The 14,194-nt window shown below is 40.1% G+C and overlaps 1 protein-coding gene across 10 annotated transcripts in view; it reads right to left on the minus strand.

Annotated features, from left to right (window-relative positions):
• casz1 (castor zinc finger 1) overlaps nucleotides 1–14,194 on the minus strand; it is a 123,289-nt gene that overhangs the window by 21,626 nt on the left and 87,469 nt on the right. For 6 of the 10 annotated variants that reach the window (XM_021321985.2, XM_012873470.3, XM_036136548.1 and 3 more), the window contains exons 4-7: nucleotides 11,417–11,482; nucleotides 6,220–6,316; nucleotides 3,604–3,768; nucleotides 520–692 (exon numbers count right to left, since the gene is read on the minus strand). In XM_021321985.2, the coding sequence (XP_021177660.2) occupies nucleotides 520–692; nucleotides 3,604–3,768; nucleotides 6,220–6,316; nucleotides 11,417–11,482 (501 nt within the window). The remainder of the gene's footprint in view (nucleotides 1–519; nucleotides 693–3,603; nucleotides 3,769–6,219; nucleotides 6,317–11,416; nucleotides 11,483–14,194) is intronic. The other 4 variants (XM_012873475.3, XM_012873469.3, XM_021321983.2 and 1 more) reach the window with 3 other exon arrangements.

Raw genomic sequence — 14,194 nt, forward strand, 5'->3', positions numbered from 1 at the left:
TACTATCATAATAAATTAGTTATATACTTAAACCAAGTTGTTCAACAAGATTTAGATTTTAAAATATTTTCATTTAGCCAGAGGGTTGTTTCTGATACAGAAATGATACAGCCACCTCTCAAATGTGAATAAAACACTAATCGATTACTGTTTTTTATGAAAATGATGCACTTCATAAAGATCCGTGGAAAATTCTTGATTGAAATTACAGGTTTATGCAAGTCTCCACTGGTATTTTGACAATTTATCTTTGGTGGTGAGCTTGAGGTTGGAAGGCATCCTTGCCATCAACTCATTCTTTGGCTTTCTACCCAGAATCTTTATCAGATTCAAGTCCAGATTCTGGGCGTGCCATTCCAAGCAGTCCATCCGGTCAGACGAAACATGTTGCTAAAACTAAAAGGTTTCCTTTAAACATAAACCTGCCAGAGGTAGGAATGCTTTTGGTCTGTTTTTACCAAACGTTTTAATGCTTTTCGCTCTGCGTGGAGCACCGCCGACCCGATGAGGCGTCATCACCTGCAGTGGAAGTGCGTGGTCTTCTGGCCGTAGAACTGACACCCGACCGTGCCGCAGTCCTCGGTGGCGCGGAATCTCTGGAAGCCATCGTTGATCAGCTGGGCGTTCTTCTTGTGGAAGTTTTCATGGGTCATGACATCTGAGGTGCTGGTGTACACCTTGCTGCATCCCACCTACGGAGCAGAGAGAGACATTGCACACGGTTGATGGAAACCGAGATCTGGGCCGACAGCGTGCATGAGAGTTTCAGTTTGCGAAGAAAGGTCTGAAAAAAAAAAAAAAAAAAAAAAAGCAGCCTCTAGAAATGCGGTGCTTTAAACGTATCTGCTATACTGTACGGGGTACAGGGGAGGGAGCTCGTTGTGGTTAAGAAAACACTATTGGCCTAGAAATGTGTGGAAGAGGGTTGTTTTCTCACATCTGACTTTTAATTTGTGGTGATGCACATGTGAGCGTCACCAGCTTTCAGATTAACCTTTTGAATGGGGAAACGATCTTTGTCATCTTTGTGAGAATTGGAAAGAAAAGGGTAATACCTGAAAGAGGTGGTGGTCACAGAAGGCTTGTGAAACTACAGTACCTTCCTAGCAGAGCTGCCTTTTAGAAAATGAAATTCAGATTTGGAGCACGATGGTGGAGATGTTACGAGCTTACTGTAATTCAGAGAACAGTTTCAGAGAGGTGGTGAAGGGGCAGAAGAAACCACAGGGGTAAGATGAATATCTCCGGCTTAAGTTTAAAAATGTTCTGGAACAAACGACTCCGTACAGCCAACAAAGAGAGGAAAAAAAGAGGTAATGTTTGAATTAAAAGCAGCGATTGTATATCATCAGTGGCAACTTCTCCATATCGAGTCAAACAATGAAAAAAGCCACTCTGTTTCTTCTCCCCCCCCCCCCCCCCCCCCCCCCCCCCTAAATCAGAGCAGCCGATGCCAACATCTGCAGGTTCTCAGCGACTGTTAAAACAATGGCTGAAATGTCCTAATAACAATTACGCTGTTAGAGAGGTATAAAAAAAAAACGTATATATGTGGAGCCATCCTCGGCTGCCCTGCCGCAGTGACACTTTGAAAATAAGCAGATGAAACAAAAATTAAACAAATCCAGAAGGAGGGGAATAATTCTCAGCAGGCTGCTTGGTACTAAAAGATGAAAAATGTGCAGTTTATATAAACACCTCAGGGAAATTTTATCCATGCCAATTAAGGAGTGAGAGAGTGAGGAGGACAGAAACAGATAGAAGCTTCACATCTATTGACTGTCTTTTACTTTTCTTCTTTTTTTTTTGGTTTCTGAAATGATTTTTTAATATATATTTATTTTTTACATTTTTGCCAAACTGCTATTCAAAGAAAGAACTGTAAATCTATTTAATGTACAAAATAATGTGGTCTCTTTCATTGTAAATATATACATTTTGCAGTATTTTTAAAGTGCAACAGCTTTTTTTTTTTTAATCAAACTGCATCATCTTTCTTTCACGGTAAACAACGCATAATTAGAGGGTTTCCACAAGTTTTCCTAGATTTTTCTGATTTGACTTACTAGACCTACTTGAATTACAAATTACTTGGTAAACTGTATGTCATAATTTACATTTAACCTGCAGCACTTTGAATTGTCTTGTCACTGAAATGTGCGATAAAAATATAATTGCTTTGCCTTACTTAGTAAATTAAGCAAGCTAAAAACAACTAGGTCGGCTTAAGTTGGTGTTTTTTTGGCTCTGCATGATTTTACACAACAGCTTACTGTACAGCAAAGAGCAAAGCTCGTTACAGGCATTGGCTGTTTTCAAACCAAACCATGTTACTTTACACTATGACTAAAAAGCTGGTGGTTTCCCAACTAGAGCGCTTAGATCCTAATTCCCTGAAGAAACCACTGTAAGACGGTTTAGCTCTGAAAGGTGAATGGCTGAGAAAAAGTTGAAGGAAGAAGCAATGAATGTATAGAGATGCAAATCTACCACCTAACTACCGTTCCTTGCAGTGTAATGACACCTTTTGACATTTTCTCACGCTTCAGCCACAAACGTCAATGTGTTTTTGAATTGAGACATTATGTGACAGAACAACACAAAGTAGAGCAGAATTGTGAAGTCGAAGAAAAACGATGAATGGTTTTCAGTTTTATTTTTCAAAAAAAAATTAAAAAAAGATATGAAGCCACTTATACTCTGATACGTCTAAGTACAACCCAGTCTAACCGATCGCCTTCAGAAGTCACCTAGTTGGTAAATGGAGTCCAACTGGGTGTAATTTGATCTCAGTATAATTGTGGCAATCCGTCTAAATTTATTGACTGGGCATGGAGAGCATTAATCAAGCTGCCAAGAGTTGTGTGTTAACTCTGGAGGAGCTGCAGAGAGCCACGGCTCAGGTGGGAGGATCTGTCAGAAGGGAACGCAGTAGTAATGAGAATCCATCGTAGACTTGAAGGCGGATGTTCTCAGATACTCTTCATACAACTTGTCCGAAGAGTTGCCATTTTACAAAAATAGGCAAACATTTCAGTTTCTAGCCAAAAAAAAGTAAAAAACAATGCAAAGCTGGTAGAGGCATATTGCAGTAGACTTGCAGCTGTAATCGGGAGGCCAAATGTGTAAAAACATTGGCATTTATGCATCATGTTGTGTTGATCCGTGAAAAAATCTCAACATAATATAATGCAGTGTTGATCATGTGATATTGCGAAAACCCTTAAGAGGTTTCTAACAGTTCTGCAAGGCGCTGTGAATGTGATTTAAGACCTAGTACAACAAAGTGGGGGCCTATTTAAGGTTAAAGCTGAAAATAGGCATCAATAAATGCAGCTCTTTGAAACCCTACATGTGTGACAAATTAACCTAGAATTACATATTCATTTTAGATTTTCTTGCAACAGGTAAAAGCAGTGGGTTATTTGTATGTTATTCATGCTGAAGCACATTGAACCAAGGCAGCAGATTTTCTTCAAGTGTCTGTGTGTGTGTGTGTGTGCATATGTACATATATGCTCCTGAAGTCATGCCCACTGTATATACGCTTGTGGCTTTACTGTAGGCCTGTGTGTAGGTGGGCAGGGAGGAGCTGCAGTGTACCTGCATGCAGTGGTAATGGGTGCTTTTTCCGTTGAGGTGGCAGCCATGGTAGTAGACGCTGCAGTCGTCCAGAGGGCTGAAGCGCATGAAGCCATGCTGCAGGGAGTTGTCCCGCTTCTTGTGCATGTTGTAGTGCCTGATTACATCTTGCTTACTGGTAAACCTCTGCAAAAGGGGAAGGAGGGGGGGGGGGGGATATACAGCAACAGGTTGGCATTTATTTAAACCGGTTACAGAATCAGCAACAAGTCACTTTAGCTCTTTGAAGGCAGCAGCTGCAGCACGCAGGAGCCAGTTGGCAGTTGAATGCGGGATGTGTGCACTGTAAGGGAAGAGGATCAGGATTTCTTTAAAGATGACAGCCTCTGTGGTTATTGATTTACTCTGCAAAATGAGCCCTGAAGGCTCTTGGAAAGCACCAAATATCCTCTCCAATCAGCCTTTCGCTCTATGTTTCTCTTTTCTCTTTTTTCGCTTTCTGACAAAATGAATGTTTATTTTCAAATTAAGACGAATCAATTGACATGCAAGATCACAGTTCTTGTGTTGCTGTTTTCTGTTTTTTTTTTTTTTTGCACAAGAAGAAATTATGTTCCATGCAGATGGTTTCCCAGACGTGCACAGGGGGAAAACAGCAGACAACAGAAACAAACAAACAAGTGAACCAAAGAAAAAAAAAAAAATTATTTTTCAATTCACCGAGATATGATTCCCTTTTTAATTAAAACGCCAACGCTTGCCTTTTTTCTTTTGGTGCAGGTTTCAGCTGCAATGACGGATGAATATGCTAAGGGACCTGCCCTCTAAAATTACAAATATATAAATAAAAATCCTTCCCACATCCAGGAGTCAGGATGGGGGGAAACAGAAAGAAAGAAAGAATCACTCCGCAGAGACTTGCAGGAACCAAATCTGCTGTAATTGGGTTTAAGCTGATGCTAAAGAAACTGTAACAGGAGAAGCTTAAATCAATGAGACAGTTCTGTCTTTAATCCATATCTATCTGCAGTTGGGGGGGGGGGGGACAACAGAACGGAACTATACTAAAAAGAAACTAATTGCTGCACAAAGTAGGGTAATTGCTTTGTGTCATGTGTTCCTCTTAAAAACGCAAGATCTTACACAGCTGTTCGTTTATCACTCTTGGACATTTTCCCGCTGTATGTTTCTGAGATGCCTGACTCCTTCGCGCCGCACAATTCATTAAGCGTTGTAACCAATGAGCGCGCCTCGTCACTTCTGCTTTTTTCAAGCCCCCAAAAATCCAGACTTCGGTTCTGTGTATGCGCTTTTCTCTGCTGCGCGGTGACGGCCCGGAAGACAAGTCGAGCCGCGGTACACTCGATCCGTCGAGCCGTCAAAAATAGGCCATAGAGAGAGCTGACTGGGAAAAAGATCTCATTTTCAGTGGAGTGGCGATGAAGGTTGGGAGCCACTTGCTACATTTATTTTAGGATTCCCACCAGTGTGGCAAGATGCACACTCTCGCTCATGTACAAGCCCATGAAAGGAGAATGTTAGGACTCAGCCAATCGCCCGCAGGCTGGCAGTGGGATAATATTCCAGGAGTGTGTGTCATGTAACATTTCATGAGTTATCGCTCTGAAAAAAAAAGGCTGCTCATCACGCCGTGCCTGTCCCTTTTTTTTTTTTTTCTCTCTCTCTCTCTGTGTATTGATATCCAGAGAGCCGGCTTCCACAGCATATCTGTGTTTCCATGCAGCACTAAAATAACAGAGAAATGTGGAGCTGACCGTGGAAATTGCCGTGATAACCTGAACTAACTCTCTAAATAACGACACAAGATGATTTTCCTTTGTGTTCTCCAAGAATGTGTCTCGTCAGACTGCCGAGGGGAAATTCATGCAGAAAATGAAAGCTTAGCACCGTGATGCTTCTCGCAACATAAACAATATTTATCCGGGGTTAATCTCCTTAGATTGGGAGCAGACAGAAGATTACAGCTAAAGATGGCTTCATTTAGAAACAAAATAAGGAAACGAGGAGAACTCAATATTCAGCTCCAGCTATCTGGATTTTTTGTTTTTCACATCTTCGACAATCCTGCCTGTGTTTCTCGCTCTCTGGCCATATGTTACAGCATAAACAAGGTCTGTTTTATGATCTGCTTTGTGTTTTTCCCTGCCCTCCGCTGTACATGACAAGCTGTGGAACCAGGAAAAGATTAGAAATGTGAGATTGGATTAAAGGCAGAGGCAGTGGATTAAAACAAAAGAGTAAGCAGATAAAAAAAAAAAAAGATATTTTAGCCTTATTAGAATCGCCCTGCCAGAGAATTTCTGAAAACTGGGTAAATGTAAATAACCACAGCTTGTTCAGCAGGCCTTAGACCAACAAAGCTTTCATCTGTGTAAACTTTGGCTGGGTGTGACCCGCTGAGTGAAAAATAAAAAGACACATCGTCCTATTTGACAATCCTCAGAGCGCCACATCCCATTTTTGGGTCCGTCAGGCCTTTAGCTTTAAATCCCCCCTGCTGCCTTAAAATAAACCGAACCATTTATTGGCCTCAGGCTGGTTTTAAACCAATAAGGGTGGCCTTTTTTTTTAAATTTGCATTTGGGTCATGCTCATAAAAAGTGATAAAGTACTCACGCTCACCTGGTAGTTACACTCAGGGTCCATGCAGTGGTAATGCTCCCTGTACTGGTAGGCACAGTGTACGTGTCCACAGTGCTGACTTCCAGAGAACCTGAAAACACAGGACACATTAAACCGCACTAATAATGAAATGCTGTCATATTTGTCTTATTATAATTGGCCTAGGCTGCTCAGATGGCTGCCTAGGTGAACCTGAAGTTGTTGTGCCTAGGCATCAGTTCACGTTTGTTTTGTTGTTGTATGTTACCCCTTAGTAAAAAAAAATAAAAAAAATAACAGTATCCTATTTTAACACACAAAGATCTAAAACAAAACTGCACAATATGATCTTCAACTAAACCTTATGGGGTCGACAAAAGCTTCGTAGCCTTCTTTTAGCCCACTGACCAACAGTGTGCAGCAACGTGTGGGGGAGGGGGAGCACTGCCTTGCTATTCATTCATACAGCCAGAGAAAATTACGGTAAATGACACAGCATTGCCCCTCCCTTGCCTGTTGCTGGCTGCACTTTTCTGTCTCCAACAATTAATACAGATTAGGCTGTTTAGAAATATCTCCTGCTGTAGGGGCCAAATAAGGGCCATCCATCGCGAGGACTGCAAGCTCTATCTGCCTGGCTGGACTTTAGCATCGACTTAAAAAGGGCAGTAGCTTGGAGCCCAGTGGGTTTTTGGGGCCCCAAAATAGGTTTTAAAAAAATGGTTGCTTTCTGAATCAAACTTAAAATCCCACACCACTGTGGTGTCTTTTAATCCTGCTGCTATTTGGAAACAATGATGTCTCCGCCTTGAACATAACACTCGACCCCAAGTTCAACAGACATGACAACAACAAGCTTAAAGGGCACACTCAACGCCTCCTTCCTTGTTTTCAGCGTGACTGTGTTACATCACCACATACAGGCCCGGCATAATGAATATTGTTGGGGAAAAAAAGATTGATTCAGATGTTTTTATAAATGATGGCAAGTTTATGTTCACGTAGATAGCACAAAGCCTAAAAATGTTGAAGTTGCTGGGTACCCGATGATCAATCTATTGTACAATAAACAATAATTACGCTACAATAATATCTTTCCAGAGGAGGGATAAGTGTTTGAATAAAATAAATTGCGTCATGTTATACATGTCTACTTTGATGTGACAAGGGTCTCTGATGTGGGAACACAACAAGTGAAGAACAATTTGAAAATAAATCCTTATAAAAAACACCAAAAACTGGAGAAAAAGAACAGGTGGTTGAGTTCTCCGAGGCAATGCACTCGTCTTCACGTGTCACCTTCAAAGTAACGCCGCTCACACCTTCAAACCGGCTGCTGCTTTCTGCACTCTGCCACAAATTACCCGTCTGTCACACCAATTTCAACCAAATTATCTTCATTTATTTCCAATGGCGCCGTAAGAGACACTTATTACTCTAAAACCTTTTTTTTTTTTCTCTTTGCAGCCACCGAGGCATTAGGAAGTCTTATTTTTCATAATGCTGTGAAAAGTCCTTGTCAAATCAATTCCTCGTTCTTTCAGGTAAACAATGGTTTGGCCCTGTAAGGTAAAAAAGGGTCAGCTCTGGAATCTTTTTTTCTCCTGTCAAGAGGCAAAAAAAACAAAAGACAAAACTGGATTATAGTCTAAAAAGGCAGCTTTTTGTTGTTGAGCAGACACTTTTATGGTAGTGATTATAAGCCTGACAATGATGACTGTTAAAATCCTCCAATTACCAGTGAAAACACACAAATAAACATTTGCTCTGCTGCTGCCAAGGACTCCATCTGCCGTAGTGCCGAGGCGAGGGGGAGTGGGGGCTGAGTAATATTTTTTTTTCCATCTCTCTTTCTGGTTTTTTTTTCTCCCTTCTTGGGATTATCCCAGAGCTGCATTTACAGATCACTTTGCTGAGTTCATTAAGCTAATTGAACAGCATTTCAGCGCTGTTTTTAAGTTGACAGTGTGGATGTTCGTGACTTTTTAAACAAATCCAACCAAGGATTTTAGGAGGCCCAAAGCAGAATTTCATCAGGGAAGCAAAATATTTATTCCCATCTATGATTAAAACATCCACTACTGATATTTTTAAGGTAATGGCATCCACCTAATAATAAAAACCTAAATTTCAGCTTTTCATAAAATTTGAGCATCAAAAGATTTCTATGCTGAAAAGTTATGTTATGGCCTACACGAGACTACCAACACATGTAGGGAACTTGCAAAAGGTCATTTTAAAAGACGCTGGTTGTTTACAAAGTGTTATATCAAGGTATAATATTATGAAAAGTATCTAAAAGAAAAGCTTATATTTATTGGTCTTGTAACATTTGTATTTTCTGAATTACCGAATTTTGTTTTTATTAGCTGTAAACAAGTTTGACATATATCACTCTATTTGTGTGTTTAACTTTTCAAATGATTCAACATAAATAAATCACATTTTCCATGGCATCCTGCTTCATTGAGCTACTCTTAAATATGTACAACAGCTGAATTCATCGACATTTTCTGTGAGACTTTTTGGCTTTTTTTAGGGCCTCCAGGCCTGCTGGGGTCTCGAAATCTGCCTACGCCTCAGGCCGGCCTTGTTTGCAAGTGTAGAAAAACCGCAGCAGAAGGTCTAACGGCTCTTTTATCAAGGCCCGAACCAGAGTGCAGAAAAGAGCCAACATATGTCCCATCTATAAAGGCAGTCTGTACCTCTCTATCACACAGATATACATGCACGTCCACGATGATTAACACATGAAGCCCCCCACCTATCCCCTCTGAGATTACAGTCCACCTCTCTGCTCATTGCCCAGCTGTATCACTTTGCCTCTGGACAATTCCCACTTGCCGCGTCAGGGGGCCTAATGGGCCTCTGCTATTCAGCAGCAGATTAAATATTAATATTGCCATGATACAGAGATTGCAGAGCATCTCCAGTTACAATAGAGTTACACAGATCAAAGTGGTGAGGCAACGGTGGGTGCATGAAAGCATTTAAAGAGCAGAAACTGTGCCTAAACGCTGTCAAGGAACATCTCGACGAGCTGAACTCGAGTGTGTGTTGAAAATACTGGGGAGCTTTTCCCCGTTTTTGCAAGGATTGGATAAAAATATATTTACAAAGCCAATTTTTTGGTCATATTCTGGACTCATTATCCATGGCTCTAAAAAGACCCTCCTCCCCTGCCTCTACCTCCCATCTTGCTGCTACATTTGCCCTTTTTATGAGCCCTCCTTTCCCATTTTTTCCCTCCCTCCTCTTCTTTTCCTTTCTCTTTTTTTTTTTCTCAAGCCCAACACGGAAATTGAAACTGTATCTGGGCTTATCTGCAACCTCCCCGTGCATCAACTGCCGAGATGTTTAGACAAATTTTATGCATTATGCAGCGCAAATATCAAAACAGTTCTTGGCAGTGCCAGCAGAAGCCTCATTAAAAATTCCTTAATTAAATCTTCTTGCAAAATGTAATCAGTCCAAGGAAGGGGTTTCGTGTGTGTGTGTGTGTGTGTGTGTGTGCGTGTGCGAGTGAGTGTGCAGAAGAGGACGTGCACATGTGTGTTTCTGTCAGTGCCAAGGCTTTGATTTGTGCCCTTCATGTTATGGCTTGGAGAAGTAATCATTAACGCCAAAACCACTTTGGCTTTTCAAATGTCTTTTTTCCCTTTTATACAGAATAAACAGACAATGATGATCACCTTTTTAGTCGTATTGAAGTCAAATGGATTTCATTGTTCTATGTCCACTGAAAGACATTCCCTCCTCGGATGTTTAGTGTCTTGTCTTGTGAATGACCATAGTGTTGGCCATTTCTTGCCTTTCCACGTTTCGCCTTTCGTACGTTTTGCAGTTTTAATTGTTTCATGCCTAACTTTTTGGGGTGTGTTGCATTGACTATCAATCAATTCATGCCAGCTAGAGGGATAATTCATACTTACTGCAACCATTAATGTTTTTAGTAATTTTCTATAATATGCTCAGTGTATAATAAGAAAATGTAGCAATCTGAATTTAATACATAATATCTAACAGCAGGAGGTGAATCATAATAGCTTTGCTCTGATTAGGAATCAAAATCAGTCATGTTGTATTAGGGTCAACAAGTCCAATCACAGGTCTATAGCATAAGGAATCAAAATACTAGTATTCAGTAAATAATCCACAATTAAAAAAAAAACGTTTGCACACTTAAATGAAATAAATAGCTTAGATATGATGAAAAGTGACTTATAATTCTTTGTGGGTATGTAATATTTTCAGTCCTAAACTAGTTCAATGCTGATCTGTGACCTTCCATTTCTGTCACCAAAAACATTGACTTTTGTTTTTTGGCATTAAGTTGAAGGGAATTTTAATCTATCGATACATTGTTGTTATTTACAATGACTCAGTAATTATACAGGAGATCATTTATATGGTGACAGAGAAATATATAGTTGTGTATCATCAACATATGTATGGTAACTGATGGCATGTACCCCATAGTCTAAGGAAGGGGAGCAAATAGGTACTGAATAAGAGTGACACAAGAACAGAGCCCTGAGGAACCCCAAATGTTATCTTTGTTCACTCAGATTTATAATTGCCAAATGACACAAAGCCAAATCCTGGTCTGCAATTCAGATTTGAACCAACCTAACACAGTCCAAGACAAAGCCACCCTTTGTCTTGTCTATTAATTGGTATGTTAGTTGTGTCACAAATCGCACTGAGATCCAATACACCAAAGAAAAATAAAGATAAGCTGAGTTTAGCTCCCTTCATCCAGCTGAGGTTGGACTGGTCTGTACATTTATAGCTGTTTTCATACTTGTGTTAATCTAATCTAATCTAATCTAAAGTGGTCCTAATCCCCCCCCCCCCCCCCCCCCCAAAAAAAAATCATGCTGGTTAGCAAATTTCCTAATATCAAAAATTCTAACCCTAGAAGTTTAGATTAAAAATGCATCCTTTTCAAAATTACATCCGCACCACTACAAATAATAAATACTAAATGATAAAATGTATGATGTGCATATAATTACAAATCACAGTCTTTCTCTCTCTTTTGCTAGGTATCTTTCCAGTTCTTAACAGCATTTAACTCATCTTCTGAGTTTCCTTTAGATAATTTTCCTACCAGTGTAATTACTTGGACGATAAAATGCTACATCAATTGATTTAAAAACGAGCAAATTTCTATAGATTTTTTTTTTTTCAAAAAGAGGGATTGGCATACCTGGCTATATATTTCTGGTAGAGGTTGACATCATCATTGACGGGTTTATCAGGCGGCAGACCATTCCTAATGCAAAAGCAAACACAAAGCAGACAGGATTAAAGGTGAGGGAGGCCTGCTGGATGTTAATAAGAAGAAACTGACACAATAGTACTTACAAGCCACTCCCAAACTGTGCACTATCAATATATATTTTCCTGTGGCATAACAATGTTTTCAGGCAGGGTATGAATCAATGATAGAAGGTGCACACTTTGATGCAATATACTGGCTCACAACCAATCAAAGTCCAAAATACAGCAGCAATAGGACATTCATCTTTTATTTTGGGGAGGGTGCGCAAAACTGGATAACAGGGGCATAAAAAGAAAGATCTAAAAAAAAAAAATGTTTTTTCTGATAATCTCCAGAGGCCTTGGCTCTAATGTGGATGTCAAGTTTGTACTCAAACATATTCATTTCAAGGCAGGAAATAAAGAGGAATTCATCAAATTACAAAGTCGCACAGGGGAATGGTGTTTATTTTCCCTTTTGTCACCTGTGTTGTGATTCCTTTCATAAAGCTGGCAGCACAATAAAAACCCCTAATAGAGATTTGGTTGTGTTTGCTCCTGCTCAGCAAGTGGCATTTAGCTCCATGTGAGCAGCTCCACACAGGGGATGACCTGAGGTTAATCTGGCCCAGAGGGGAGGATACATTGCCAGACATTTTACCCAGCGCCCCTTCTCCTCCCCGTGTACTACAAGCAGCAGACTGGGTTAGTTAGCCAACACTGCCGCTTCGCAGTGCCCCAACCTGGCAAAGGCCAAAGCTTGAGGGAGAGGTGCCTGAGGGCTCTTAAACAGTGTCTTTGATAGGTCCTGGCTGAGTAGAGACGAGGTCACAACCAATCAAACAGACTCTGGAAGCTCCTTCCTACTGCTAATGCACACAGCTGTAGGTGAGCTCCCCAAACCCCTCGTTTGCTTCCTTTAAAGTGCCCTCATCAGGCAGCATTGAGCCGGCCCCTGCGACTCACCGGGAGGTTAGCCGTGGCTCCGAAGTAATTAAAAGGAGAGTTGTTGCACCCTAGCCAAACGAAAGAAGTCAGTCACTTTGCGATGACTGTGCTAAATCAGTCTCCACGGAGTGCTACGGCGAGTAAACACTTCATGCGCCTTCACAGCTCATAATGTCTTGGATATATTGGGCGTTATGCGCTGTTTCACACTACGGAGGTAGCAATTACCTTTGCGTTTGGCTAACTGACTCACAGAAGCAGTTAAAGTGTATGTGAGCATCACATTAGCTCTGAGGGGTCTCCACTCAGAGACCACTGGTGCAAAGAAAACAGAAATTTGTGTTTGGAATTGTTCAACTCTATTAGTCAACTTCAAATGAAGGATTTGATGTGTAATTGACATTTTAGTTTAAGTGCAGTAACTACTACAGGATGTTGAATAGTATTTTTTGTAGAGAAGCACTTAAAAGCATGAGGGGAATCAAAAAAGATGATTTTATCTCCTTTTTTTAAAAAAAGGTCCAAAGTTATCACTCTTTGATAAATCTTTAATAAGGGAATATAATGCTGTATTTATTGTTGGTGTTTCTTTAATGTTAATACTTGAAAACCAAGAAAACAGACATTTAGATTTTGTACATAACAGGCCAAAGAAGTTGGATTTTTGGTGCATAAAGGGTCACTGGGTTCCAGTCAGAAACGTTACAACTTTTTTATGTTCTTGTTCCTCAGTTTCTTGATAAACCTCATATCTATTTAAGAGTACCACACCCAAACATGTTCTACACATAATCTCAGCATCTTTTTTTATTTTTTTTATCTCATGACACATCTTCAATGCAAATGTGTCACACATCTAGGATACAAACTTAGGTCCTGTCCACATCAATAGGGCTATTTACCAAAATGGAGATTTTCTTCTGCATTTGGATGTGATATCTGAAATGGAAACTGGGGACATCTCCAACCATTAATTGTAAAATACTGGGGAAAAAAATTGCAAGGCTGCTCGGCTTTTCTTCTACAACAAATTGGCGACGGCTTTTGCCAGGGACAGGTTGTCCAAAACGCAGCCTGTCCCCGGAAATCAGGGACATCTGGTCACCCTGATGTGAAAATATCGTTTTTAGTTCTATTAGCAGAGATTTTTAAAAATTCTATTTGGTGTGTATATATACAGGATACACAAAAGCCTACTTTGCGGATGCCCACCATCATTTCCTAAGCTGGAAAGAAAAACAACAATTTAAAGGGTTTTCCCACATGGCTCTTGCATTGCTGGGACTCTGCTTCAGTGAAGCTTAAAATGTAACATGAAGAAACTCAAGACGGAGAGTGAAGTGCAAATAGTCTTAAAGATAGCTGTTACGATTGTTTTAGAGCAAACTTTGATAATGGCACACTGCTCAGTTTAGCCATACTTTAGCAGAGCTAATCTAAAGTATCGCTAAGATAGTTAAAGCTAGTTTAGACTTAGCTTAGCCCTGTTATAGAGGATACTTACATATTTTAGCTTTGCCTGTGCTTTACAGTTATGTTAATCTATTTTAAGATAGTTTAAACTAAGTATGCATTCTCAGTTTAGCGCAACTTTAGCCAATGCTACGCTTATTAAAGCAATTTTAGCATTGCTAGACTGTCTTGTAATAAGATAAACTAATTTAGCACAACTTTAACAAAAGCTTAATTGATTTATCATAGACCATGTGATTGCAGTTTTTTTCATATTCTGCGACAAAATATTTGTTTATAAAAATATCCAGGATATTGCATCTAG

The sequence above is a fragment of the Fundulus heteroclitus genome, chromosome 1, assembly GCF_011125445.2.
Source record: "Fundulus heteroclitus isolate FHET01 chromosome 1, MU-UCD_Fhet_4.1, whole genome shotgun sequence".
In the NCBI taxonomy this organism is placed as follows: Eukaryota; Metazoa; Chordata; class Actinopteri; order Cyprinodontiformes; family Fundulidae; genus Fundulus; species Fundulus heteroclitus.